This window comes from Halyomorpha halys, unplaced genomic scaffold (assembly GCF_000696795.3).
Source record: "Halyomorpha halys isolate HHAL.00 unplaced genomic scaffold, Hhal_1.1 Scaffold613.1, whole genome shotgun sequence".
Taxonomy (NCBI): Eukaryota; Metazoa; Arthropoda; class Insecta; order Hemiptera; family Pentatomidae; genus Halyomorpha; species Halyomorpha halys.
This window is the reverse complement of record NW_027112830.1, coordinates 219,218-245,727: the sequence shown is the minus strand read 5'-3', so window position 1 is coordinate 245,727 and position 26,510 is coordinate 219,218. Positions and strand designations below refer to the sequence as shown.

Sequence of the window (26,510 nt, the reverse complement as noted above, 5' to 3'; positions counted from 1 at the left end):
TCTTTTGTGATTAAGTGGAGGTGTGTTAATTTTGAATGTCCTATTCTTACTCTTGCAACAACCACTTCTTCTCTTCTGTTTCCCCTTATGGCACTTGTCCACTTTTGTGTATTGAATCCCAACTTTTTCGGATTCTGTTCTTTAAAGATGCCTTTATGTCTTTCGGCTCGTAAATTTGGAGTGGTGGAACGTTCCAATTATATGAAGAAATAAGAATATTATCAAATGAAAATAATGAATAATAAATGAAACCTCTACCGAAATATATTGAAAACAGACATTTAATCAAATAGTGATCATCCAAGCACATCATTCAGTGAAAAGAGCTTAACAATAATTAAAGTAATAAAATAAACTTACAAGTTGTTCTCGCAGCTTAGAGACAGGATCCTCATTGATTATAACATTTGGTTTCTTTTTGTCTTTCCTAGGAACTTTAGGAAACCTCACAATGAATCTTCTAGATTTTCTTCTAGACTTTTTTTCTAAACCGGTTCCTGCCCACGATCCCCATCCAGGCAGTGTCAGATCTATTTCTTTTCCTTTAGATGTCTTTTCTTCCTCTTTTTTCTCCTCCCTGAGCCAAACAAATTAATTTATCAATAAATTATTTAGAATTAAAAAATAAACAGTGGATTAGAGATGGGCAAAAACTACTCTGAGCATTAGAATACTTTACTCAAATACTCAAATTGCTCTAGTACAAAGTTCTTTTCACAGTTGATTACTGACGAGTACAAATAGTACTCAGCTCTCTCACATAAGTAATTTCAATTGTCTCTATTAAATTATAATTATTTTACTTTGAGTATTTTATAAGATCAAACAGGCACTTCATTATGCTTGATGACAACAGCATGATTTATTAACTATACTGGATATAAAATGCTGGATTTATAACAGATGACAAGAGGAAAAAAACAAAACAATTATTTATAGTCTTAGCAGTACTGTCGCAATAGTTCTGCTAGAAATCCAGCTGCAGAAAATTCCTAAGCTACTCTGGAAAGTTAGCAGCTCAAGTGGTTTGGACATGCGTGCCGCACGAACAAGGACATGGATTCTACAAAGATATTGGACGAGACCACATGGACATCAAAGGTAAATCCCTCAACCAAATAAAGCTGTTAAGCAGGGACTGAGAAGAGTGGCTCTGTTGAATAGAGGCTCCTCGATGGTAGTAATGGCATAAAAGAAGAAGAAGAAAGCACAAATACATTGTAATATCCTCTTTTTAAATAAATACTGATATTTATAGATAAATGATTTTAGTTACGTTTTTATTTTATGTATATTGTTTCAGTATAGTTTATTTGTTATTTTAAATCAAAAAGCAAGCTAACCAGTTTTCATTGTCTAAAATAAATATGCTGTTCGAAACGAGAAAGATGGCGGTGCGCGTCCTTCCGAAGTGTTCATTGGGTTGTTTGTGTTTGATAACATGGATTGAAATTTTTCAACTTTTGTTGTTCCTATGCAGTAATTATGGAAAAGGAATAATCAAAGAAGAAATGGAAGAAAGTAACAATTATCAATAAACTAATTACATTGCAAATAAAATTGTACTACAATCGATTATATTTTGGATCGACCAGTGAACATTGAAGATAGAGGAGAGGAAACGGGCACTTTTGATTTTGCTGGTTTTGGAAGAAGACGTCCGTTCGGCTAGAGGCGGGGAGGACTGGAAGCCATTGTTGGAAGTTTTGGATATAGTATCATCGAGAAGAAGAGATCAACAATTATCAGTGGAAGCTGTGTAATTGGTTAGTCTTGTTTCTAAGTGGAATTCATTGTATTTGTAAAATGTCTAGTAATTAAGTTAGTGTTATTAGTAGTAAAGTGTCGCCTGTTTCTGATTGCCAGGAAACACGCCCTGAGAAAAGTCTCTTATGTTATAAAATTATATTATCTGTTAAATATTAAACTTCTTAATTTGAACTCAAGCTATCTCTTTTATATTTGAAATTAGTTTAAAACGAATAAAATTCTTTTTCTTTTATTTTAAATAATTTTTGATTATTACAACATGTTTCTACTTAACTAACATATGCCTATTATGAACAACTTTATGTTGGTTATTAATTTTTAATCATTAAATATCAATAATAACGTAGCGGTGTGATTTAAATAAGTTTATCAAAGCTGATTAATTATTATAAACATTGGTTAACCTTCTAAAATATATAAAAACATCTGTTCTAATTATTCAAATTCTTTCTGTGCTATCACTTATTTAAAGATATTGAAAACACCTTTTTTACTTTTGTGTTTATGTAGTGTTAGATTAGAATGTTTATATAATATGCCAAACAATGATTGAGAAAAAAATTTATGGATCACATTGTAAATAAAATTAAATGTTTTCATAAACACTACTTCTAGAATTATTTGTTTTGTAGGTAACTTTTTCTTAGATTAGTTACATCTTACTTTTAATCTGCTAAAAAGCTTGTGAATAGTCAATTCTTTCCCTTTCATTCACTCAATTTACAATGAGATGACAACTAACATGTGTCTAACGCTACGTGGGTACCAAATGTACTCAATGAACAATAATCGAGTTCAGCCCATCTCTACAATAAATAAATAAATTTTGATATACATACCTAAATTGATCAACAATATCATCTTCAGCAAAAGCTTCCATTAAGTTTAAATGTTTCTCTTTTTTTTCATCTTCTGAATCATCTCCGTCTTCATCGAAATCTGGTAATTCAGAAGATAACTTTTGCGGTTTGACCGTAATGAGTTTATTTGGGTCAATTTGAGGTTCTTTATCTTTTTTACTTTCAGAAAGATTTAACTTTTCCTTTAGAACACTCAAATCATTCATTCCTGAACTGATACCTTCATCTGCGACTTCAATCAGAGCTGCATCTATATCGTGAAGCCGAGCGGATTTTTTAAATTCGAACTTCTTCGTTCCCTTTGCATTCTCTTCAGCATCCTCATCTAAATCTTTATCGAGGTTTAAATTTGATTTAATTTTCTTTACACTGACGGCAACATGATTTTTCAATACCTCCTCTGCCTCATCGAACATTTCATTTATTGATGGTGTTTTACGCAATGGTTTAGAACTATTATCATCCTCACTATCTTCTTCATCTAGATTTATTGCTTCTTCATCTTCTTCTTCTTCTTTCTCCTCGTCCTCGGATTGACTACTTTCTTTACCATCATTAGATATTGTAATAACATTACCTTCAGCCTCTTTTAATTGATTTTCTTGAATATCTAAATTTTTTTTTGCCATCGATTCAGAAAGATTATCTGTGACATGCTGATTTCTTGCATTTGGTAAAGCCTCACTTTCAGTTTGTTCTTTTTCACTATTCTTCAGAGGTAAAACACTTTGATCATGCTCTTTATTCGACGCACTATCACTCTTTTCCGTAGAAAATTTTTCATAACCACTAAGAAACTGAGCGTAATCAGATACCCAAGGATTATCAGAAGCACCGTTTTCATTAACTTTTTTGAAATTTGTGCTTTTGTCGTTTTCACCATCAGCATTTTCATCTTCTGATTCATCTTCAGAACTTGAATTAACATTTTCTCTTATTTTTCTTGTCAATTCCCTACTCTTAGCCAGCTGTTCAGCTAGTTCGATTCGAGCCTGAAACAATGAGATTCAGTCTGAATAAAACATAATTAAAAATCATAGAGTAAAATTCTTGGTATAATAATAATACTCATATCTGGCGTGTGCTATGTTTTTTTTATTCATTTTCAAAAGAATTGAGTGTGTATTGCTCAAAAGATGCAATGAAATAGGTTCATTCTAAAGCAAATGATCAATTCTGAGGAGTAAGAATCAGCATTTGAATTAAAAAAGGGTTGTGGCATCTATTTACGTGGTTGCTAAAAACACCATATAAGACTGGGCCCAAAACATCATCTAAGTCAATAGTGGCATCACATTTGTCAAGTCAGCAAGTACTAGCAAAAATGAGGTATGACAGAATGGTAAGAATTCGTACTTGGTAAGAATTAAAGGCAGATAAAATATCAGGGATGTTTAGTCCACAGGCCTGAGGTTTTAGCTTTTGAGTGGGATAAGATAGGGGGGTCACTTTATATGAAGTGACAAGGAGCACCATCTCCTAGCAAAAGAAACTACCAGAATTGGCGCTACCTATGAAGAAAAGGGCCAACTAGAGCTGATTGGAGTGCTAATCCCGGATTGCTTAAACATGCAGACTTTCAATACACCTCTGGTCCTCACTGAGTCACAAGTCATAGAAGATGTCAGGCTAGAAGCAGGGGGGAGCACCCAGCATAGAGGTAGGGCACCCATCTCAGCAGGACACCCCAACTCGAAGCACAACCGAACAAGTGACCCATATCAATATGGGCCTCACAGAAAGTAAACGAGCATCTTTCTACTAAACATAAAATGGTGAACCTTACTCTCATAAGCTACACATCTCAGCACCAATAGACGTTAGCTTCCCAACCATCTAAATTTATTTAATCTCACTGACAATATTATATAATCTTTTCGGTCTCCCCCTCTACAAGTTATTTCTATTTTATTTCAATATATTATATGCTATTTACTCTCAATCCCTTATTATATTATAACTAAACCCCTTCCAATATGGAGTATATGCTCAAAATCTAGACTCGGATCTAACTCCTTCATAGTTTGGAATAGAAGGAAGGTCCCACCAAAACAAGGGATTTTATCAGGAAGAGGAAACAGGAAAGAGTGGGAGAATGGAATCAAGTAAATCATTTATGATGATGTGGAAAGAACAAGAATTAATTAAATAGAAAATAAGTTTCAGTAATTATCAAAATTCTTTAGATAATTGAAGAAATATAAAATAAAATAATATAGAAGAATAAATATACTTTTGTATAATTCTATCATACCTCAGTATCGTATTTAGCACGGATGGCTTTGCTCCTGGCCCATTTTCCAGTATTACGATGTCTTAAAGATATTCTCTCCTCGGCCCTTGCTCTCTCTATTTGTTCTAACTTCTCCAATGCTGCTTCAGGGTCAGTCTTCTGAAGTTTTTCAAAGTCTTTTAGCTCCTGTTTAATTTTTTCTTTTTTCAATATACGATGGTATCTATAAAAAGAAAAAGTTAAATTATAATATACTCATTTACTTATGTATCATAATTCACAATAATAGTAAAATATAAAAATATAATTATTGACAACTATAATTGTAATAGTAATCGTTATTATAAAATTAGGTAAAATAAAACAATGACTAAACACACCCAGAAATAAGTAACATTAAGTTACTTTAATGCTGAGAGGATAAGATTTTACACTCAGGTTTCTTTACAATTTAAGGTACATTATATAATTAAAACATTAAACAACAACCCGCATTAACAGGTCAATAACCATATTGAAAATGCAGTTAATCTTAAGCCATGGCACTAACTGCCGCAGCTATTATCTTGGTATTGACTGTATTATATAGTATTTATAATCATGATTGTACCTACTGTAATGATGGCTACTATGAAAAAATTTATACTACAGTACAGTATTCGCTATCATAACAGTATTTACTGTAATAATGGCAACTATCATACCATTTTACTGCCATGACAGCAACTATCATATAGTTCACACTATGCCAGCAACTACAACAGTTGTAGTGGTTGTAAGCTATCTCTATGTACTAATGGAGAGTATAAATGGCTTTAAACATAGTTTCAGAAATTTTTGAATTTCAATGAATAATTTGTTCAAGAAATAAATGCTGGTAGATTTTGATTGAGATTATTTCATTTCACCAACAATGAATATTTGAAGAAATAATTATTTTGTTAAATAACCCTTTAATTAATTTATTTTTTAAAATATTTTATGTCTTCTTGTGGAAAGTTGGAATTTAACAGTAAAGTAGTTTGATACTCTTGCTGACGACATGTTCCAATATCACAAGTCATATTAAAAATAATTCTAACTATAATACAATTTTGTTTTGGGAATATAATATTAGATGAGATTTTTCTTTACTTTTTGCTTTTAATTTTATTCTGCCTAATTGCCTTGGAAATACGATAGGATTCCCGAGCTCTCATCTTTGCAGTCATATTCCTCCTTTCTATCATCTCTTCTATTGATAATTTACTAAGTTTTGTCTCCTAAAAAGAAATTTCAATAAAAAAAAGGTTAAAAATAAAATAAAATGTGGGCAAAGTGTTTTTAGTGTCCATATACAGTATACTTATTAGAATAAATCATTTTTATTATTTATTGATTAATAAAAGCACAATAAAATACCTCTTTTAGTTCTTCTTTTGCTACATTACTCTGATCTAGAACTTTTGCCATTTCCTTTTCCAATTCGGTGGGTTCCTGAATATAACATTAAAACTTTAAAACTTAACTGCAAATTAAAATCTTATATTAATTATATCTCAGTACCAACAAACCAACTCTCAAAAACTTATTATATATATTTTTTTTTATTTGTCTTTAAAAACTTATCTCAAAGGCTTATTAATAAATTATCCCAATTTTATCAGAAATATTAATGTTTCACAATTGCCTATTATAAATTGTAGGTATCAAAATTTTATTAACATTTTACTAATAACAAAGTTATAGATAACATTTTGGTGTAAATGTACCTTAACCCGTTCACAGCCTTAAAAAAAGCGAGATTTTTTTTTTCTTGTTTCCAGTAGTAACAAATGCCTTGATTATCAATTAAATTCATTTTTTGTACATTATCTTTTTTTTTTTTGTACATTTGTCCATTTATAGCTATCAAATGGATCCTTGTATCTGGCACCCTCAGCAAAATATCCATTGTAAATGCTGACTACACGGATCCGTGCTTTCCATAATCATCATTATTCCATCTATATTTTATATTTAATAGGTTTAAATAAAATAAAATAAATACGTAAGTAGTTTAAATTAAATTTGTTACAACTATATAATTACGAAAAAAAAAGTGCAACATATTAAAAAAACAGAAACAATTAATACAAAACTTTTAGGCATTTGTTTCATTTTTTCCTGCAGACTTTTGTTTTGAAAGGTTCAATATTCATGGTTGAAAATATATACGTTAAATGAATAGAGAAAAAACACAAAAAGAAAAACATTTTTAAAAAACCGCCACTAAATACGTTTAAAATGAATATTCTATTACAGGAAGCAAGTGCAAAAACAACTCTCGCCAGCAGTGCTTGGAATAGACTGAAGCGTTTGTATGTTGATGTGCGAGATCATGAATCTGTGTAGTGGGCACATGAGCTAGAGACATGATACATGGATCCGTGTAGTAGGCATACGAAGTGTTGTTTGTTGAACTGTAGACATCAAAATGTTACCAATTTTATCAAAAATATCAATGGTCTTAGTATTTCACATTCAAATTGGCTTCATATTTTTTTCCTTTAGTTATTCATAAAATTATTTAATATTTGGTATTTCTACATTGTATACTAATGCTAACTATAACAAGTCATGCTACTGATATAAAGACCTAACCTGTATTTAACCTCTCTGATATTAAAGATCACTTAAATGCTCATTGATTCTCAGAGTTTAATCAAAATCATTAGCTGTTATGGAGAAAATGCTTTGAAATTGGAAAAACAGCAGAAACCAGCCACTACTGTACTCCATGTCACACTTTCACAAAGAGGAGATCATAACACAAAAATTTTTGAAAGGCAATCCAAATGTTATTAACATTTTACTAATAAAAATATCATAGGTAATATTTTAGTGAAAGACAATCACACTAACCTCTGAAGCTTAGAAGCATGAAACAAACAAAATTTTGAAAAATATTGATTTAAAACAAAATAGTGTTATACTTAATTTTTGTTTCGATTAAATTATCTGTTAGTCATTATATGTAAATATATTATTCTTTTTAACTGAATATCTCTGGAAATTGGAATTTTTCTTATGTTAACAATGTTGGAGAGTTTTCAACATAAAAAATCAAAATTAGATAAAATCATAAAAAAATAAAGAAGTCTTGTTAAATAAAATAGAATTAACATTCCTTACCTTAAATGTTGTCAAAAAACTGTAGGTATTGGTTTTATGGTTTATTTTCTTATTTGACAGAAGAGGAAATACTAACTGAGCGGCAAGTTTATTTCTTTCCACAACTGATGACCATTTACTAAGTTGGTTTTTAACATTTTCATACCCAACTGATCTGGCAATCTATGATGAACAAAATTTGAATTGATTACAAGAAAAAAATTTATTAATAAATAATACATTAATATAGTTTTGTAATATGAAAATACGCTTCGATGCCAATGGAGTATTTTGACAATATTTGCATGAGACATTTCCAATAATGAAGCTATGAATCAATAATATTCTTTTAGTTTATCTCACATCGTTACTAACTCACCATAACATTTCAGTAAAACTAAATCAACAATTTTTACCAATATTTTGCATCACTGTTATAGTTTTGGGATAAATATATTTTTATCGTTTTAATATAGTTGAAACTAATAACTAAAATTGCCAAGGTTATGACCCGTATTCATGAATGAACCATTGATAAAAAAATATTGTATCCATCACAATTTTAGCTATTAGTTTCTATTAGTACTAATTTTTGCCCAACTCTGGTACAGATGGGTTCATGAAAAAGAATAATGGATGCTTTGTAGCCAATAGAAACTAAAAATTGAATACAAAATAATTCTGCTAAAAAAAAAGTGTGAATTATATCTATTCATTCCTCTTCCCAAGAATTTTTGAAATTTTGATTTGATTCTCGGTGGGGTCAAAACAGTAACATATTTCATATTTTTTGAGGGGATTGTAGATTTCCTAACCTTCTTCATTGCACACCTAACTCGAGAATTTCTAATGGAATGAGATATGCTTTATGATATTTTGTATTTGAAAATCAAACTTCAAAATGTCTCTTTGTCAGAGAATTTATATATAATCCTTCCTAAGGGTGTAAATCCTGATTTTATAATTAGTACTTTAGATAGCACCTTGATAACTCTATAGGATTATCAGGGTCTTCTTCTTAATAGCCTGTTTTTATATATTTCATATAGTATTAAAAGGCTTATTTCTTTATTTAAGAAACTTCCAATTAAATAAAACATAAGACATACATACCTTTTGCTCTTCGTTTCTTTCTAAATGTTTAGGCAATTTCTTTTTCTTTTTTTGAATGATTTTAGATTTTTTAATGATAAACCGATGAGTGGCACGTTCTGTAAGAGAGGCTCCAAATCCATTGGGCATTGTAGGTACTCTATCGGTTTGTTCTTCTACACCTAAAGGTACAGTAAAATCTTCAATATCTTGAGCTGGCTCATGCTTCTTAGGTTTTTCAATCCTAAAATATATTAAAAGTTTAAGTACATGTAATATAAGGACTTTAAAGACTTTTGACAGTGAAGAACTGTATTGAGCATACGCAGTACGGGTTTTTCCTTTCGAGTTCTTGACAGTCAAAAGTGGTTGTTTGAAGATATGGAACCACCCCATATACCAAATTTGAATCTATTGGATCATTTCATACGAAATATCAGTTTTCACAGAAAAGGTTATTTAGTAAAACAACTTTATGAAATCAAAACATTTTTATTCAAAATAATTACTCTCAATTTCCCCTAAGTAATATAAACTTTTCGGTCATAAAACTGAAAAAAGGATTTTGTGAAGAAATGAAATCAGAAAATGCATTTTAGACCTGAGAATCATTTTAAAAAATTTTACCTTTAAGGAAGTTGTCCAAATTTCTGAACAGATGGAAATCTGTTGGAGATAATTATGGCGAATAAGGTGAGTCTGTCTGTCGTGAAACATGAGGTCTGGCAATGTCATGTAAGAGTATAAGACCCTTCCAATTAACCAATGCAGGTTTTCTTTTACAGGTTGTAAATGCATTATGTTAATATCCCTTTAGTACAACCTGGATGTGATGATTTCACCTCTTGGTAAATAAGAAAAATGAATTATTCCTGCCATTGACCACTACACAGAAACCAACAATTTATTTGGATGCAAATTTAATTTTGGCATGTGTATCTGTCTTTCGTCGATGTTTAGCCACTGACCTGACCGACACCTGGTTTTGAATACATCTAATTTCATCACATGTGATTATCCTATCAAGAAAAGGTTGGTTTTTTAGCCAAGTAAGCAGTGAAATTGTGACTCATAAAGTTTCAGCCACTGCCACTCATTCACAAGTTCATCATCGTCAATTGCTAATGGAGGTCTTCATTTGGGTTGGTTATCGAAATCACAAACCAAAAATTTTTCAAACCACCGGTGAATGATCCCTTTACTACAATACCCTTCCCCGAATACCGTGGTAATGGTACAGCTTGGGCTGCCAAGTGTCCAAGTTTAACCTCATAAAAAATAAATAAATAAAATAAAAATGACTTGAAAATTGTGTTTCCATATTTATATCTAATGGGATATTAAACAGTGTGCGATCAATTGTAATTGTAATAAATATTATTATAAATATTTATAATTAATACTGGCTCAATATAACCTGTAAATAAAAAATCCACTAATCCCATTTTGAATTTCTCAAGTAATAAAAATGAACATTTCATATGAAATGACCCTAATAGGGGTTAAGAGAAACATTAAATTATGTATATATTGTAAAATTAATAGGTTGAGTCCAAGCAGGTTTGACTACTGTCCTGATATAAATTAACAGTTTCTGTGATCATTAGAATAGCAAGTTTGACACAGCTTGAATATTAAATATAACATGACAAAAAATATACATTTATGGAAGTTTATACTGATGAGCACTACATCCCGATATACTGGGGTGAAATAATAGAAATGTGCGAATTTCTGTCTGTAATAAAGTATAACTTAAGAGTCATATTAGATAATAAACTTCCACTTAACCAGTATATTCAGTCACTGCTGGTTACCATTACCTCCATCTACACTAAGCTTGATCTAAATTAAAATATATCTTTTTAACAAAAAATATGATCGATCCTCAGTGTGTTTGTAAACTGAAATAAGTATTTTATCAAAGATATATATATATATATATATATATATAGTTCTTATAATAAATTTCACCAACCTTTGCTTTTGATACAATTTTGATACAGCATCAAGTAATTTGTGATGAGCATCTTCTGATACTTCTTCATCAGAAATAGCTTCATCTTCTTCAATTTTGAAATTTGCAGCAGTAACAGCCATAGTTGAAAATCAACTTTATTATTAAGTAATCTTATTCAAATTTAACTAAAGAATAAAAAACACTGTTTAATTGAAAACACTCATATCCCTAAGCTTTAACCAAAATTAAAAGCAAGGTTTAATATATTATATTTAAGAAGCGTTTAAAACTTCCTATACTTCTCTCTTGCCAACTTTTGAGACAAACAATCAATATAAATTTCTCTTGGACGGGCAGAAAATACACGTGATTATTTGAAGGAAGGTAACAAATAGTATACCATAATCATCCATAGAGGCTATGGAATGGAATGGCTATAGCGAACAACTTCCGAAAAGTAAATTTAAAAACAGCGGTAACACTAATTTGGATTTTCTTAAATCCAAATTCCTTAATGTGGTAACACTAATTAATTATTATTTTTTACATTTACTAATATAAATATGACCTCGTTTATAAATATTAGTTAATTAAAATAACTCTTTAAATAAATATTCAGAAAATATTTCATTTATTGATCATAAGTAGTTATACTTTTATGTCAATTAATGACCATTAACAGTTTCAATAAAATATACGTATTTCTCTTATAATAATCACTCCATTTGAAAATTAAACATTTGTCTATTATTCTAAATAATCGCCTTCAGTCTGTGCACTGTTGAAGACGCTTTGACAGTTTTTGTATACCAAGGTACTTGAAGGGCTAAACCACATTTATCACCTTTTTGAGCACCAATGTCTCAATATTCAAGATGATGAACCCTTGCTGTTCCACTATACATCTGAATTAAAAATCATTTTTACACGAGTGGCGGCATACTTCTTTCCCAAAAACCAACCGCAGTCTACTGATAAAGTCATGGTAAATGAGAATAGTGATCAAAAGGGAGTATTTTTGGTCGAATTAAAGCCTGATGGTACCATAATATATACGAAATATCGAAAAAAATATATACCAATAATTCGCAACCAGATTAATGGTAAGGAACACTCTTACTCATATAGACCTGTTCCTTCTCTGTGATGAGCAAGGTCCTGGAGAACCTCATTATGACTAGTTTACGAACTGTTTTTGATCAATCATGTTATCCATGGCCATATGGTTCGACTACAGGCTTAGAAAATACTGATGTTCTTCTGAAAATACGCAGAGTTTTTGAGGATCGAGTGGAGAGATAAGTGATATTAATCCTCTGTAATACATCTTTCACCTTCGACAGCGTCTTGTGGCAAGGCCTACTCCAGTAGCTACAGAGTATGATGCTTCCAGCAACTTATACACCTTCATAAGAAGCTACCTCTAGTACAAGTACCTGAAGATTACGAGATTGAAGCTTCCATAGAGAGCAGAAGTCCTTAAGCATCAGTTCATGGTCCTGGAAGCTTTTTTCAAACAATTACTGGAAGAGTTAGAAGGGAAGAGCTTCCCTGTCACTAAAGATCATTTAAAGTGCGCCTTTGTTCTTGACAAGTTCTTAAACTTAAAATTCTCATTACTGACATCTAAGCTCTTTTTCATCGTTCCAAAAAATTGAGATTTGGGCCCCAAAAAAGTTATTTGAGCTATGTTTTATGGTGCATACTTTCCTTTTTGCTCCGAGGAATCCATATGAAAAAATGGGGAATTTTTAAAGGTAGTTCACTCGTCCGAAATTTTGGTCAAGAAAATTAAATTTTTTCTTTAATATCACCCATATCAGTCAGGTCCAGAGTACTTTACCTCCTTTATGCGCCATTTACTCGGGTTTCTTCAATTTAGTAACGAGAAGTTTTACTGGTAATGGAAGATAACAAATAATTTGACCGGAGAAGCTTCGTTCGTAAAGAATTTCCTTGGGGTGCTACATTTAAGCTCAAATTCGTAGCCAAAGCGAAAGTTTTTCTATTTTTTTATACCTCAAACAGCAGGAACATTTGTTTTAGCAGTGTCTTAAACAGAGGTAGATTCCACTAGATTCTTTAAATTTAAATTATTATTATTTTTCATAACATTAATGTCGTTATCCTTTCGAGCAGGGTACACAGTAATTTCGGTCTGTGATTGAGGATAGCCATCTTAAAATTTTGCTGGACCTCAAATCAAACAATTCTGTTTATGAATATTTTTCATTGGAGCAACCATTCAGTAAATTGAGATTTGCTTTATGGGTAAACTACAGCATGTCAAAGAACAAATGGACTAAATATTTTTGAATTTAAGGCTTTCATATCTACATTTTAAGGTTTCTTTTAATTTAGTTTCTGTTATGTGTTCTTGAGGTTTGAACTTTATGTGAATTACCCAATTATTGTTTTTTTAAACATTTATCCTCCGTTTTCATCGAAATTAGATTAAATATGTAATTATATACTACATAAATTTTATTATAAATGAAAATCAGTGATGTATGTAGTATTTTACAAATAAAACCCATTAGGCCAAAAATTATGTTAATTGTGGTAAACAGAAAAACTTGGTACTTCCTAAGGTCTGTTCCAACAATCATTTCTGACAGTACGGATCAAGCGTATTCCATTTTTTCCTTCCCAATAGGTACAGTTCTGCTAGTCATGCTACGTACAGTTCTTGGCAGTCAGAACTGGTTGGAACAAATCTCTAGTATCAATCTTTTATTCGGAGTTATATCTTTGGCAATCGTATTTCTATGGTAACCTTTTAATTTTTGATCACTCATTATTTCTCTACCGGTGGTATTAGATGAGTTTTTGTTCTTTTTCTTGGTGATTGAGAAATTGATATAAGTTTATTATTGATGGCCTGTTAATTTATTTTTGGAATTTTTAAAAAATAATTTTAAATTAATTTTTTTGAATTTTAATTATCCTAATATTTACCCATCATGGCTGAGGCTGTTTCAAATACAAATAATGATAATAATGAAAAAGATGAAGAATTGGAAGAATTGTTGAACAGTTAGTGGAAATGAATAAATTCTGAATGAATAATTCCCACAAATTTTTTATTATAAAGTTTATTTAATGATATATTTTTTTCTTTAGGCGCTTTAGAGGACTTTAGTAAACCAAAAGAAACCAAAGAATTAGCTCATAATACTAATGTGGAAACAATTAAAGACAAGACTGATGACCCTTCCTGGAATGATGAGTTTTTATTAGAAGCACAGAAGCATTTTGAGAAAAATATGAAGGATCTTTTTGGTCAAGGTCAGAGTTTTAAAATTAAATAACTGTTTGCTGTCAATCTTTCAAGTCGATGTATTGTACCCATCCAACCAAAACAAGTTTTGGTTTATAGGAACTGGTTATCACAAATTCATAGGAATTTATGGAGTATTAGAAGGACTTATTATTCAAATTTCAGTAGATATTGATAGTTTTGCAGTAACCGGATTGAGGAGTTTAATGTGAGGTTACACTGTTGTATGGTTTAAATTTCCTCGGTTTACAGTCTGTTTCAGTTCATTCTCTCAAATATTTATTTATTGTTGTATATGTTTTTCTATTTATTTTAAAACAACAATTTGATTATATTCACCTATCTCTTTTCTTTTTCTTAGTTTTTATCTTATCAATATCAATTGTTTTTTCATTGTCAAAACAATCAATTTTGATTGATCATCAATGTATTGGAAGATTTACACTTTACGTTTGTTTATTTTTACCTTATATCTATTCTTTTTTCTATTATACATGCTATTACAAGTTTTGTGATGTAAAATTTAATATGGTAGAATTAATCTTGAATGAAATTTAATAATTAAACTACTAATGTTTTGATACCTTTCATAAATGTTTCATTAGTTTTCTGCAGTTTTGTTTATTGTCTTTCGAAAGTTTAAGAGTGAAAGGAAAAAATAAATTTCTTGAAAGTATTACAACTACAAAACTCATTACATTTTTACCATAATTATTTTTTAAATCTGAAAAAATTTACAACTATTTAGAAATTTAACAGTACCATGAGTATTGTTAAACTTCTGGAAGAGTAATTGACACATTGCAAAGCTGTTATTAAAAATGTCTTTCACGAATTTTTTTTTTAATTACATAATTTTAAAGGAGGATTATTTAAAAAAAAATTATTACACCTCGGTAGAAAAGTATGGGAGCAGATGAAACATATTTTAGTAAATTAATAATTTTTTTAGTAATTCTTAGTCTATTAACTCTACTCCAGTAGTTCATATTTCCATATGAATGTAGATGAACTATAAATAAGTACAATTTTCAAAATGATGGTATTGTTTAATTCAGGTGAAGCTGGTGCTAATTTCAATGCTGAAAATTTTGAAGAACAACTTCGGAAAATGGCGGAAGAAGCAAATAAAGTACTTACCGAACAGTCCAGAGACCCAGAATTTTCAGCCACTATTGCTCAAACTCTAAAGAATCTCTCCGATAATACGGAGAAAATGCAGGTCATAGGAATTTATAATTTTAATTATATTTCTTGATATTTTTAGCAGAAAATTTTAGAAAGGATATTAGTAAAAAAAAAAAATATATACATATCCAATATCAAAAATCCATATTGTTGGTATGACAAAGTTATGCAGTTAATATTTTTGCTTCTTAATTTAAACATTTTTTTTTACTTTAATTTTACATATTGTTCATGCAAAGGCAGAGTGGCATATGTACAATGTTTTCTATCTTATCTATTAATTTATACTATCTTCTCCTCATATAATATCAGTTGTCAATCTCTAAAGCATCATTACAAAAATTTCTTGCTTGAACTCAAGAAAATTCAATAGAAGTATAAGTTAGGACTAGGACTATCAAAATAAAAATACAGTTAGTTTCAAATCCTGAATATACACATTAGCTGCTATGTGTAGCCCTTAATTCAAACACATCGTTCTCTGAAATTTTCTGGTACCTCAGTTTGACAATGTAACAACAAAATCATTAATGGAATTATTTTCATAAACATTGCTGCATACATTAAGTTCATTTTTTTCCTGTTTTAGTCTGAGTTGGGACAAGATGCTTTGGCAGCCATGATGGGCAGTTTGGGTTTGGGCTCTGAAGCAAGTGGTGGTGGAGATATCATGCCTTTCATGCAGTCCATGATGCAGTCGTTTCTATCTAAAGATGTTCTTTATCCTTCATTGAAAGATATTACTGAGAAAGTTAGTAATACTTTATATTACTATCTATTTTTTTTAAATTTTAGTTTTTCATCAGTTATTATATTAATTAAACCTCATGTGGACTATATTTAAAAAAAAATTACTGTTATCATAACCATATTATTGCAATTGTAAACATGTTGTAGCTTTCTATTGGAGACTTAGCAAGATAATACTTAACAAAAAGGGTGTTCATGATGTTGTGTTAAATGTAAAATGTTTTACTTTTTTAAATGTTACAAGTATAGGATTGTGAACAGCCCTATTTAAATTTATGTTAAATGCATGAGAGCTCCTAGCGGATTTTCTGAGCGACTTGCTTAGTAATCTTTCATTCCAAAACTTCTTGTTATTGTTTGCTTCTAAGTTTTAATTAAAGTAATTTATTACAACATGCCTAATGTGACTGAAGAGTAGTGAAAAATGTAGAACAAAAAACAATTTACACAAAGCTTTTAGAAAAAAGAATAAATATAAATAAAATGAAAAGATAGAAATTACAACATGTATATAAGATAAATTTATTTTTATGTTTTTACATTTATGTATGTTTATATAAATGTTCATTATCTGCGTACAGCTGGGAACGGGGGAGAAGATTCTTTGAAGAAATTTGGGCTCATGAGACTTGCCAGGAGTATATATACTGTGAACTGTCCAAATACACACTACTGACGCGAACAATGCCTTTGTAGGGATGTATTCATAATATTGTTGACAACACAACTAACTGGAGAATCCCAGAAACAGTAACATGTTAACAATGCTCCTTTGCTTGTACAAATGAGTGTTCACAACAGTTGACTGTTCATAACTTTTCGTAAATATGTTACTTACAAATGACTTGGGTATCGCGGTGGTACTGTGGCAAGGCACGATACTACTAACTCCAAGAAATTGTTTTCTGTTATACTTTAGCCGTGAGTCAACCCTGTGGGTCTCATAAACTCTGGCGGTCGAGTGTGATTCTGACCCAATCACCTCCTTGCACAACCGTTGGTCTAGTAACAGTACTTTCTACTGTACCGCTGACCTTTCATGGGTTGTAGCGGTACAGATTTTAATTTTTAACTTACAGATGACTAGCGTGTACACAATTAATATATTAATTTGACGAAAGTAATGTACTCAAACAATTAATAGATTAAATTAATTTTATAAAATAAATTGGAGACAAAAAAGTACATATTTTTAAGGTTGCTTAAACACCTTCAGTGGTTGCCCTGACCTGTGCCACTTTTACTCCATGGACTCCCTTACTCCTGTGGTCTATAAATTAAAACGAAACAAGAATGAACTGAGGAATATGGTAGCTTCAAAAAATATTGAGCAGTTTATCAATGATTTTTTAAGAAATAATTCCTGATTTTGCTAATCAGAAATTAAGAAAAGTGCCTCTTGTAAATGTTTAATTTGTTTTTAATGATTATTTGTAGCTTACAAGTTTTTTTACAATCCTAAGTTGTTCAGAAAATAATTGACACTACTCTTTATTACTTTTTTTATCATACAATATATTTAAAACATATAAAAATATGTGAATGATGTGAGTCCATCTATTCAATATAAATATATGTTCTATTTCATTTTAGCCGTGAGTGTTAACGTTAGAATGTACACCAATCTTCAAAGCCAAGGAAAACATTAAAGAAGATCAACCAGATCAAGAAACAGAGAAGGATAAAGATTTTCCATATATATAAGCTCTAGCCAGCTTACAATATTTAACATACAAAACCCACCCTGATATAACTTTTGCAGTGAATCGTGAAAGCTGCAAACTAATGACCCAGATTCAGAAGATATAAACAATGTTAAAAGAACTCTAAGCTACATCAGAGAACTGGGAATCAGATATACAGTCAAGAAGAAAGAAGATCTAACAAAACTAGATGTTTATTGTGACTCAGATTTCACTGGAGATCAAAATAATTAAAAAAGTTAACAGTGAGTCAGCTATGTGGGTTCAGGAACTCTTTGGGGTCCACTCAGCCTCATGAAGGGTACCCTTAATTGGCCAAAAATTCTGACCAAATCACCTCTCTGCACAACCGTTGGTCTAGTAACATTACTTCCTACTGCACCGCTGACCTTTCATGGGTGGTAGCAGTACAGATTTACTTTTAATATTGATATTTGATTTTTAAAGTTATTAACATGATTGTTTTACAGTGCATAATATGATCATTAATTTTGTAAATATAGAAATTTATGTAGAAGGTTGTTAAGTTCTAATACATTTATAGGATGAACTAGATGATAGACAATTGTTCCCAAACGTCTCCAATAAGCAAATAAGGAAGTAGAAAGTAATAAGAGTATTCCTTGAAAAAATATAGAAAACTAAATCCTTAGACTCAAGTTGAATGTATTTTCTTTTTAATTTTCTAATTTTTCAATTTTTTTTAGTATCCTGTTTGGATTGAAGAAAACAAAACCACTTTATCTGAGTCTGATTACGATAATTACAACAAGCAATTTAAGCTTATGAAGGAAGTGTGTATAGAATACGAGAAGGAAAGCGATACAGATAGTGAGGAAACTAAAAAAACGAGATTTATGAAAATATTGGGATTAATGGAAGAGGTAAGATATTGATTTGTTTTCATTCATGTTAAGTAAAATTTTATGTCTAAAAAAAAAAAAGAAAGCGACGACACACTTCTATAATAGAGTTAGGTTAGGTATAAGAGTTAATAATATAACTTATAATTATAATAATGATAACTATATACCCAATTTTATAGTTACATAGTTTAGACAACATATATTTTGTAACATTAATACATGTTATTTTAATGGGACAGCAAGTAAAAGATTAAACATTATTTTTCGTTCATTTAATAAAATAATTACTAATTAATAATATAGTTAATATGCAAAATAATAAATTCAGAACTGATTGAATAACATTTTTGTTTATTTAGTATGTCAAATATGGTTATTGTTTGCCATTGGGGGATGGAGAATATTTTAGCTTTTAAAAAATGTTTCATTATCTTTTTAATTTTTTTTTTTGTGTGTGTGTTCACTGAAAAACATTCTTTCAAATCATAGACCATACTTGTGAGAGGAAAAAAGGAAGAAATATTTTTAAAATATAGAGAAACTGATGTGGGCAGAGATTCCGTCTAAAATATATTCTGGTTTGGTAGATAGCCCGTTATATAGTACAAAAATACGTTGAACAAAGCGGAAATAGTTATGGGCATGTATAACTAAATATTTTAAGGGTGACGGTAGAAGCGTGGTAACGCGCCTGTCTGCCAACCCATAGATTGCGAGTTCGAGCCCGGGCATTTGTGAGGCTTGCCAATGGGCTGCACTCACAAAAATAGGCGTGGGAGTGACAGACCCACCCTATGAAAACCACGTCAGGAAACGCGCAATTTATTTCTTAAGTACATTGCGCGAGGTCTTAGACCTCCACAGTCTGTCACGCCAATGAAAAAAAAAAATAATAAAAAATAAAATAAACTAAAAAAAAAATAATAAAAAATAAAATAAACTAAAAACAAAAATGAAACTGGAGGTATATATAGAGGAAAATTACAAAATAACTGGTGAGAAATAAACAACTATGAAAATGAAAGGTCAGAAAATTTTAGAGAATAAATTTTTTCTAAATAAATGATTGATGATAAAGATGAAAAAATGACCTGTAGATGATAAGTGATTGTAGAAAATAATAAAAGACAAAAGTATTGTAATATAAAAGGCGGAAGGTGAGTAATATAATAAGGAGTCAAAAAAAAAATAATATATATATTGATGTTTAAATAAATTGACTATTTGGGAATAGGCTATTATCACCCACTTCGTAAACTTTACTATCTTAAACTAGCAATTTCTGTCTGAAAATATATATATAGGAATCCTGCCAAAGGATTTTACTGAACTTCTTGCAGAAATCAATTAGTTGAAACAAATTTTAAAATTGTATTTTTATTCATCCCTCCTCTCTGTACCATATGCCATATCCATATGTCGATGACACATGTGTGCTCGGAGTTAATAATAACCCTTTGATTGCATCCTGAACTTTCCAATTCTATTAACAACACTTGAAAAATGAAATCCCATTAAATTGCCTTTATCCTTCATTGTAAATCTACCGACTGCTCTAAAGTATCCTTTAAAAATGTTGCTCTTATCCCTGTCGAACAGATCCACTATCTTGGATTACGTCGGAACAAACGACTAACTTAGAATCCTTACACAAGCGTGAAAAGAAAGGAAACTGCACGTTGATTCTGACTATTAAAGCACTTATGGACAAACAGTCTAAACTTCCAACCCACAAAAGACTGATCTACATGACTATAATAAGGCCTGTATGGACATATGGAGTTGAGCATTTGGGCTCCATTAAACCTTTGAATTCCTCTCGTATCCAATCCTTATGATCCAAAATCCTCTGTAAAATCCTCAATGCTCCTTGCTTTGCCTCAAATAAAATCATCAATAAAGACCTTAATGTTCCATATGTAACCGATCTAGCCCGGACAAGATATCACTCCATCCATTATAAACTCCCTAACCACCCAAACCCACTAGTTTCTAATCTTGCTTCCTCTTCCATTCCTTACAATCCCCTGAGGTGCCTGAAAAGAAGATGGCCATGAGACCTTCTAATGTAAAACGTTATTAGAGGTACCAATGGGTAGTTTCTCTACACACCTGTAGAGACACTACACACCTCTATCACTCCATTAAATACATACTTCAAATTTACTGAATGTATTATCACGTTCAGTTGTAAATTTCAATAAAGATATTAAAAAAATGGTATAACCTTCCCATCTAAGGAATCTAGGATGTTAAAAATATGTTATGGTAGAAATCATCTTTATCTTCATAATAGTTGTGGCCTCCTTTTCATTATTCATCCTTTTTTCATACTAGATCTGGGTACTTTTTAAGTAATGTATTTATTAAACCAGTTGAAGAGTTGTTTCATGAAATAATTATTTCTGAAATAGTGATTATTCGTTAAATGATTATTTGATCAAGATAGTGGCTGTCGTGATAGTGAATACTATATCATAGTGTAAACTGGTTAATAAATAATTATAATAATTATAAAGTGTAACTCTGTAAATGAGTTTTAATTTGACAGTAACTTCACTGCTGCTGCATGTACTTTCAACTGTCACTCTAGACCTTGTGCCTAATACTGACATGACAGGAACTGTTGTTCTAATTATTCATTTCTTTAGGTATCTTTAGAGGAATATAACGGTTTCTTTTATTGAATTATAAATATAAAGAGAACTGATTGAATTTTTCAAATTAGTTCTCTTATTGTCATCCCCTAATCTTTCATCATTAAAATAAAATAAATCATCCTTAGATAAACATTGGATCATGTTGGTAAACTTTAAAAACTCTATTTGAGTTGATATGTCAGCTGCAAGAATGAAATTTATTACTTATCATTTATAGTATAATTAAACTAGAAACTTCGTAAATTTTCTTTATTTTCAATTAGAAGTTTAAACTGGTTTACTAATACTTATCTTGTTACATTTTTAGATACAGAAACTAGGACATCCGCCAAAAGACTTGGTCAGTGACGAAGGTTCACCTTTAACCTATGACGAAAATGGTGTTCCAAATTGTATACCCGGGATGGATCCAAATCAGTGTTGTGTAATGTGATATTAGAGGTACAATTTTTTTTATATATATATGAATTTCCTAAATATTAGCATTTATTATAAATTAACCTTCTTTGATCTTTAAATGTTGCAATTTAATTATTTATTAATTTTCTAGGAAAATCCTTAATACTTTTAACTTAATTTATTTTGGACAACATTTCGAACATACTGTCCATTATTTTCTTAAATCCTCCTCATTTTAAGGGATTAGTCCCAGTTGAAAAATTTTAATATATAGTCAAAAAATAAAAACAGTTAAATATATTCTGCTTGAAGAAGTTTGTCGGGGGGGTGCGGTCAGCAAAGAACAACATAAATAAACAAAACCATATTTATTTATTTTATGCCACCAAAACCATATTTATTTATTTTATGCCACCAAAAACATATTTATTTATTTTTGCTGACCGCACCCCCCAACAAACTTCTTCAAGCATTAATCTACGGTCAACTATCTACACCTTATTAAATATATTCTGATTTGTTCTTTCTTTCTTTATTATTAATATTTTTATTTATTCTTTCTTGATCTTTATTTTCATCTTACTTCCTCAATTTTCCGTCTCTTAGTGTGTACAATTTTTGTTTTGATTTCTCTTATTATCTTCCGTTCTATATTTACGTGTTATTATATCTCTATTATATCTATGTTATTATATTATATTTTAAATCTAATAGTCTATGTTATTTATTTTCTATTCATTTTTATATATATTTTTTAACTTATATTTACATAATTTTAGCCCCACTTTAGTTTACCTCTTTGTATCTTATTATCCTACATTGTCAACATATATTTTTAGTTGTTTTTTTTTTATCTTTTTTAGCCCTGATGAATCCTTACAAAGTGGGGCAAAATATCAGCAAATAAATTGTTTACTATTTCTCATTCCTTTTGACCTTACCCCCGACCATCTCCTTCATATATTGAAAAATATGCATCTATGTATATAAAAATATTATATTATTGATATTCTTTTTATATTTTTATACTCTCCATTTACTTGTCACTTACTTATATATTGGACTGTCAATATGAAAGTAAATTAAAAATTGAAGACTATTTATAATATAATATTTTATAACTGGAACAAATTCCTTAAAATGAAGAAGATATTAGACTTGAAATAACTAAGATGGACTGGATATTGGACATTGAACTTATGAAATAAATGTTGAAATTTAATATATATAAATATAATTGTGATTTAATGTAAATAAATGTAAAACATTGAAAATACTGAAATAAATGAAGTAAAAAGGATGAAGGGTTTTCTTCGAAAATAAATAAATAATTAAATGGTAGATGGTTATACCTAGATCTGTGGTTCATTCTGATATGACCTGTGATCATGGTGCCAAATCTGGGAAAAAAAATTAAATTGGTCTCAGAGAAAAGTAACAGGCAGGAGTAATATACAGTATAGACAGTTTTTTTATTTTTGGATCTTACATGTCTTGAAGTATAAAACAAAATTTTAAGGTAGAGCACATTTTCTTTTTTCTTGGTCGATTACAAAGGTTTCTCATTGAAAAGAATAAACCAATAGAAACTGTTTCATAAGGTTTAATTTTTTCATTCAATTACCTATATATGGAATATGTAGTAAGATAAAGTATTGCAATCTTGAATAATTTTGATTTCCAGTATTCGATAACGATGCATCTTTCGAGACCCCCTCAGTCTAAATAACCAAGTCAACACTGTAAATGAAAAATTGCCTGGAATGTGACAGCAATTTTTTTTCGTCCAAATCAACTGACCAGAAGTGCCACTTTATTGAATCAATTTCTCTCATTTTTCTGATTTTTCCTCAAAATGGCTCTAATTATTTTGAATAACTTCGATAAATCAATGTGTAATTAAGTGGTATTTTATACTTGGTAGGTCTTATCCTCATCAAAATAGTCCGGTTTTGCTTTATTGCCGAATTTTAAAAATATTCCTTTTAAGTACCTCTAATTTTGTTTATTTCAAAAAAATAACCAGTTATCATTGTGAGCAATATTAAATAATAGACAAATCAGTAGGGACCAAGAAAAACCACATAAAAATGAGCTTCCTAGCCTTTACAGATGATTTAGCCCTCCTGGCGGTAACTGAGGAAGAGGCAATTAGTCAAATAAATACCCCCTGAAAGAAATAGCGGAAAAATCAGGCCTACAAGTCGCCTATGAAAATACAGAATTTATGACAACGGAAAAAAAACTACAGTAGAAGAGTAATAGTGACGAAATATGTACTGATAAGAGTGACAAAGAAATTTAAATATCTGGGAGAGATAGTATGCAATGACGGTTTGGAGAAAGAGAGGATAAAGGAGAAAATATTTACAATAAGAAGAACCTATCGTCTAATGCAAAAATAAGACATTACAATACGGTTATAAAACCAGTAATTTTATACGGAATGGAGGCAACATGTCTCCCTAGCTTGCAAAAATGACTGAAAATAGAGAGAAGGATCTCAAGGAGAATCTACGGGTCCAAGAAAACACAGGACATGGAGATAAATGACCTGGAAACCGAAATAAGAATCAGAAAATTGAGATTCTACGGTCACATGATGAGAATGGACCAAAGGAGACTAAACAAGAAACTTTTTTACGGAATCCGTGAATACAAGAGCGTATGAGGATATGTGAAGCAATTGATAGAGGAAACAAAAAAATTGAAAATGACAGACAAAGACTGCCTGGATAGAGAACAGTACAGAAAAAAATTGAAAGAAATCAATGTTCTTGCGGCAAATAAAGAAAAATGGAAGAGTACTGCGTGGTCGGAATCTCCTCTTGTAAGCAAAGGCACGCAGAAATGAGGAGATACTGGGAGAGAAAGAAAGCAAAAGTGAGAAGGAAAAAGTAGTGATATTTGCGTGGTCTTGAAAGGCCGTCCCATTAAAAAAAAATAGACAAATAAAAAATATTAAAGAATTTTATGAATAACTAAAGGAGAAAAAGGAAAAGTAGAGATGTGAATGGGAAATGCCAAGACCACCTGTTCTTTTCCGAATTCATTACCACTTTGTTATCTTTTGTTAAACTGTTGTATTCTTAGCAGTAATAAAATTTACGTTTGTTATTCCCAACTCAAGAAACTCTTTAATATGAATTTTTATATTAACAGAAAAATAAAAAAAATTTATTCATAATTTGCCTTCCCCAGTCAGATTTTTTTTTTTTTTTTTTTCAAATCTCAAAAATGCAGTAATTTCAACACAAGCCCACCTATCTATACAAAACTTGGTGATGTAAATTAGTAATTGAAAGTTATGTAATGTTACCACACCAAATGATTTTTTTTAAGGTTTGTCAAATCTTTATTTATTTTTTATATTGTTTTTAATGATTTTTTTTTTTCCAGAGCTGGTGGTGCGTAAAGAACAAAAATCATTTAAATTCTAATTTAATTTCATAAAGGAATGATTTTTTTTAATCAAAGCTATCTTACTAGTATTATGAAGGTGGAATATAATATAGTATTTAGAGACGAAGCTTACCGAGCCTAGATGTTTAGTGTCGTAGTTTTATTGTACAGTCTGTTATTATTGTAACCTGGTTAATTTGCTTAAATGATGGCTCTATAAAGATATAATATTTATATGGTTACTAATGTACATAAATCAGTAAAGTCCTTCAAATAATAATGAGAATCAACATAATTGTGATAAAGTTTTTTAACTTTGTATTATTTTATGCCTGTACAAAAATTAAAAATATTTATTTTATTTTTTTATACATCAGCTATAATTTTCTTTTTGACAATTTGTTATGCAATCAGAGTATTTGATATTGTTAAAATAAAAAGAAATTTCATTTATTAATATTTTTATTCTCTCTTATGTAACCACATGTAATGTGAGTACAAATAGCTAACATGTCACAGTTTTCATTGCGGAAGTTGTAAATTTTACTTATAACTAGCCTAATTTGTTATAGTTTTGAAGACAAAATGAAACTGTTGCATAATTTTAATATTACTGAATGCGATTTCAGTTAAGTAGTTTGAATACATTATGTTACCAATCAGTTGTGATTCATCTTGAAAAAATGTTTCTGACCATTGACTTAAAGGTCAGATATTTCATAATTTGTATAATCCCTCCCAAAATGTGAACCAATTGATACCATTAATAAAATTTTTGTTTGTTTAATTTGTATTTACTTATTCAACCATTATAATCTGTTTTCTCATAGTTATATCTTGGAAAATAGCGGGGTCTGGCCTCAGACTCTGGGCAATGTTAAAGCTGAAGTCAGAAATTTACCCAACAGTAGTGAATCTTTTAGAAGTGAAATGAAGTATTCAAATTTTATTAAAAATTTATCACATATTTCATAAGTATGGTGTGGTGTACATCGGAATAAAATATTAAGTCCTGGCATGCTCGGACAACATTGCAATCCTAGGAAGTAACCAAGATGGCTTGGAAAGAATCTAATAAGTGAAGCAGAGGAAATCAATTTGCAAGTTAATGAAGATAAAACAAAGTATATGATTATAAGCCGAAAAATATATCCTACATACATAGAACATGACTGAGATAGATCAGTTTATTATAATTAATATAATATATCAGTA

At 30.1% G+C, this 26,510-nt stretch overlaps 2 protein-coding genes across 2 annotated transcripts; one reads left to right on the top strand and one right to left on the bottom strand.

The window, feature by feature from the left end:
• Nucleotides 1–360: 360 nt before the first annotated feature.
• LOC106684763 (U3 small nucleolar RNA-associated protein 14 homolog A) lies at nucleotides 361–11,447 on the bottom strand (the record flags this gene model as incomplete). The annotated part of the gene is given in 8 exon segments (XM_067050571.1): nucleotides 361–577; nucleotides 2,610–3,622; nucleotides 4,885–5,086; nucleotides 5,998–6,125; nucleotides 6,265–6,339; nucleotides 8,017–8,178; nucleotides 9,109–9,331; nucleotides 11,066–11,447. Coding segments are annotated over 8 exon segments (2,142 nt in total), but the record flags the coding sequence as incomplete, so codon positions are not given.
• A 2,417-nt stretch (nucleotides 11,448–13,864) lies between these two features.
• On the top strand, nucleotides 13,865–25,432 carry Pex19 (peroxin 19). Its single transcript, XM_014427024.3, has 7 exons — nucleotides 13,865–14,083; nucleotides 14,171–14,335; nucleotides 15,386–15,549; nucleotides 16,105–16,266; nucleotides 18,676–18,852; nucleotides 21,802–21,935; nucleotides 25,293–25,432. Exons 1-6 carry the CDS (start codon nucleotides 14,011–14,013, stop codon nucleotides 21,925–21,927), a joined length of 867 nt encoding a protein of 288 aa, XP_014282510.1. The 5' UTR covers nucleotides 13,865–14,010; the 3' UTR covers nucleotides 21,928–21,935; nucleotides 25,293–25,432.
• Nucleotides 25,433–26,510: the final 1,078 nt, after the last annotated feature.

Bases quoted from the DNA above. Each gene is read 5' to 3' on its own strand.
- Pex19 (XM_014427024.3), top strand. From the start codon at position 14,011: ATGGCTGAGGCTGTTTCAAATACAAATAATGATAATAATGAAAAAGAT. The intron at 14,336-15,385 runs GTCAGAGTTTTA...TGTTTAATTCAG, and splicing joins GAAGGATCTTTTTGGTCAAG to GTGAAGCTGGTGCTAATTTC. The intron at 18,853-21,801 runs GTAAGATATTGA...TTACATTTTTAG, and splicing joins TATTGGGATTAATGGAAGAG to ATACAGAAACTAGGACATCC.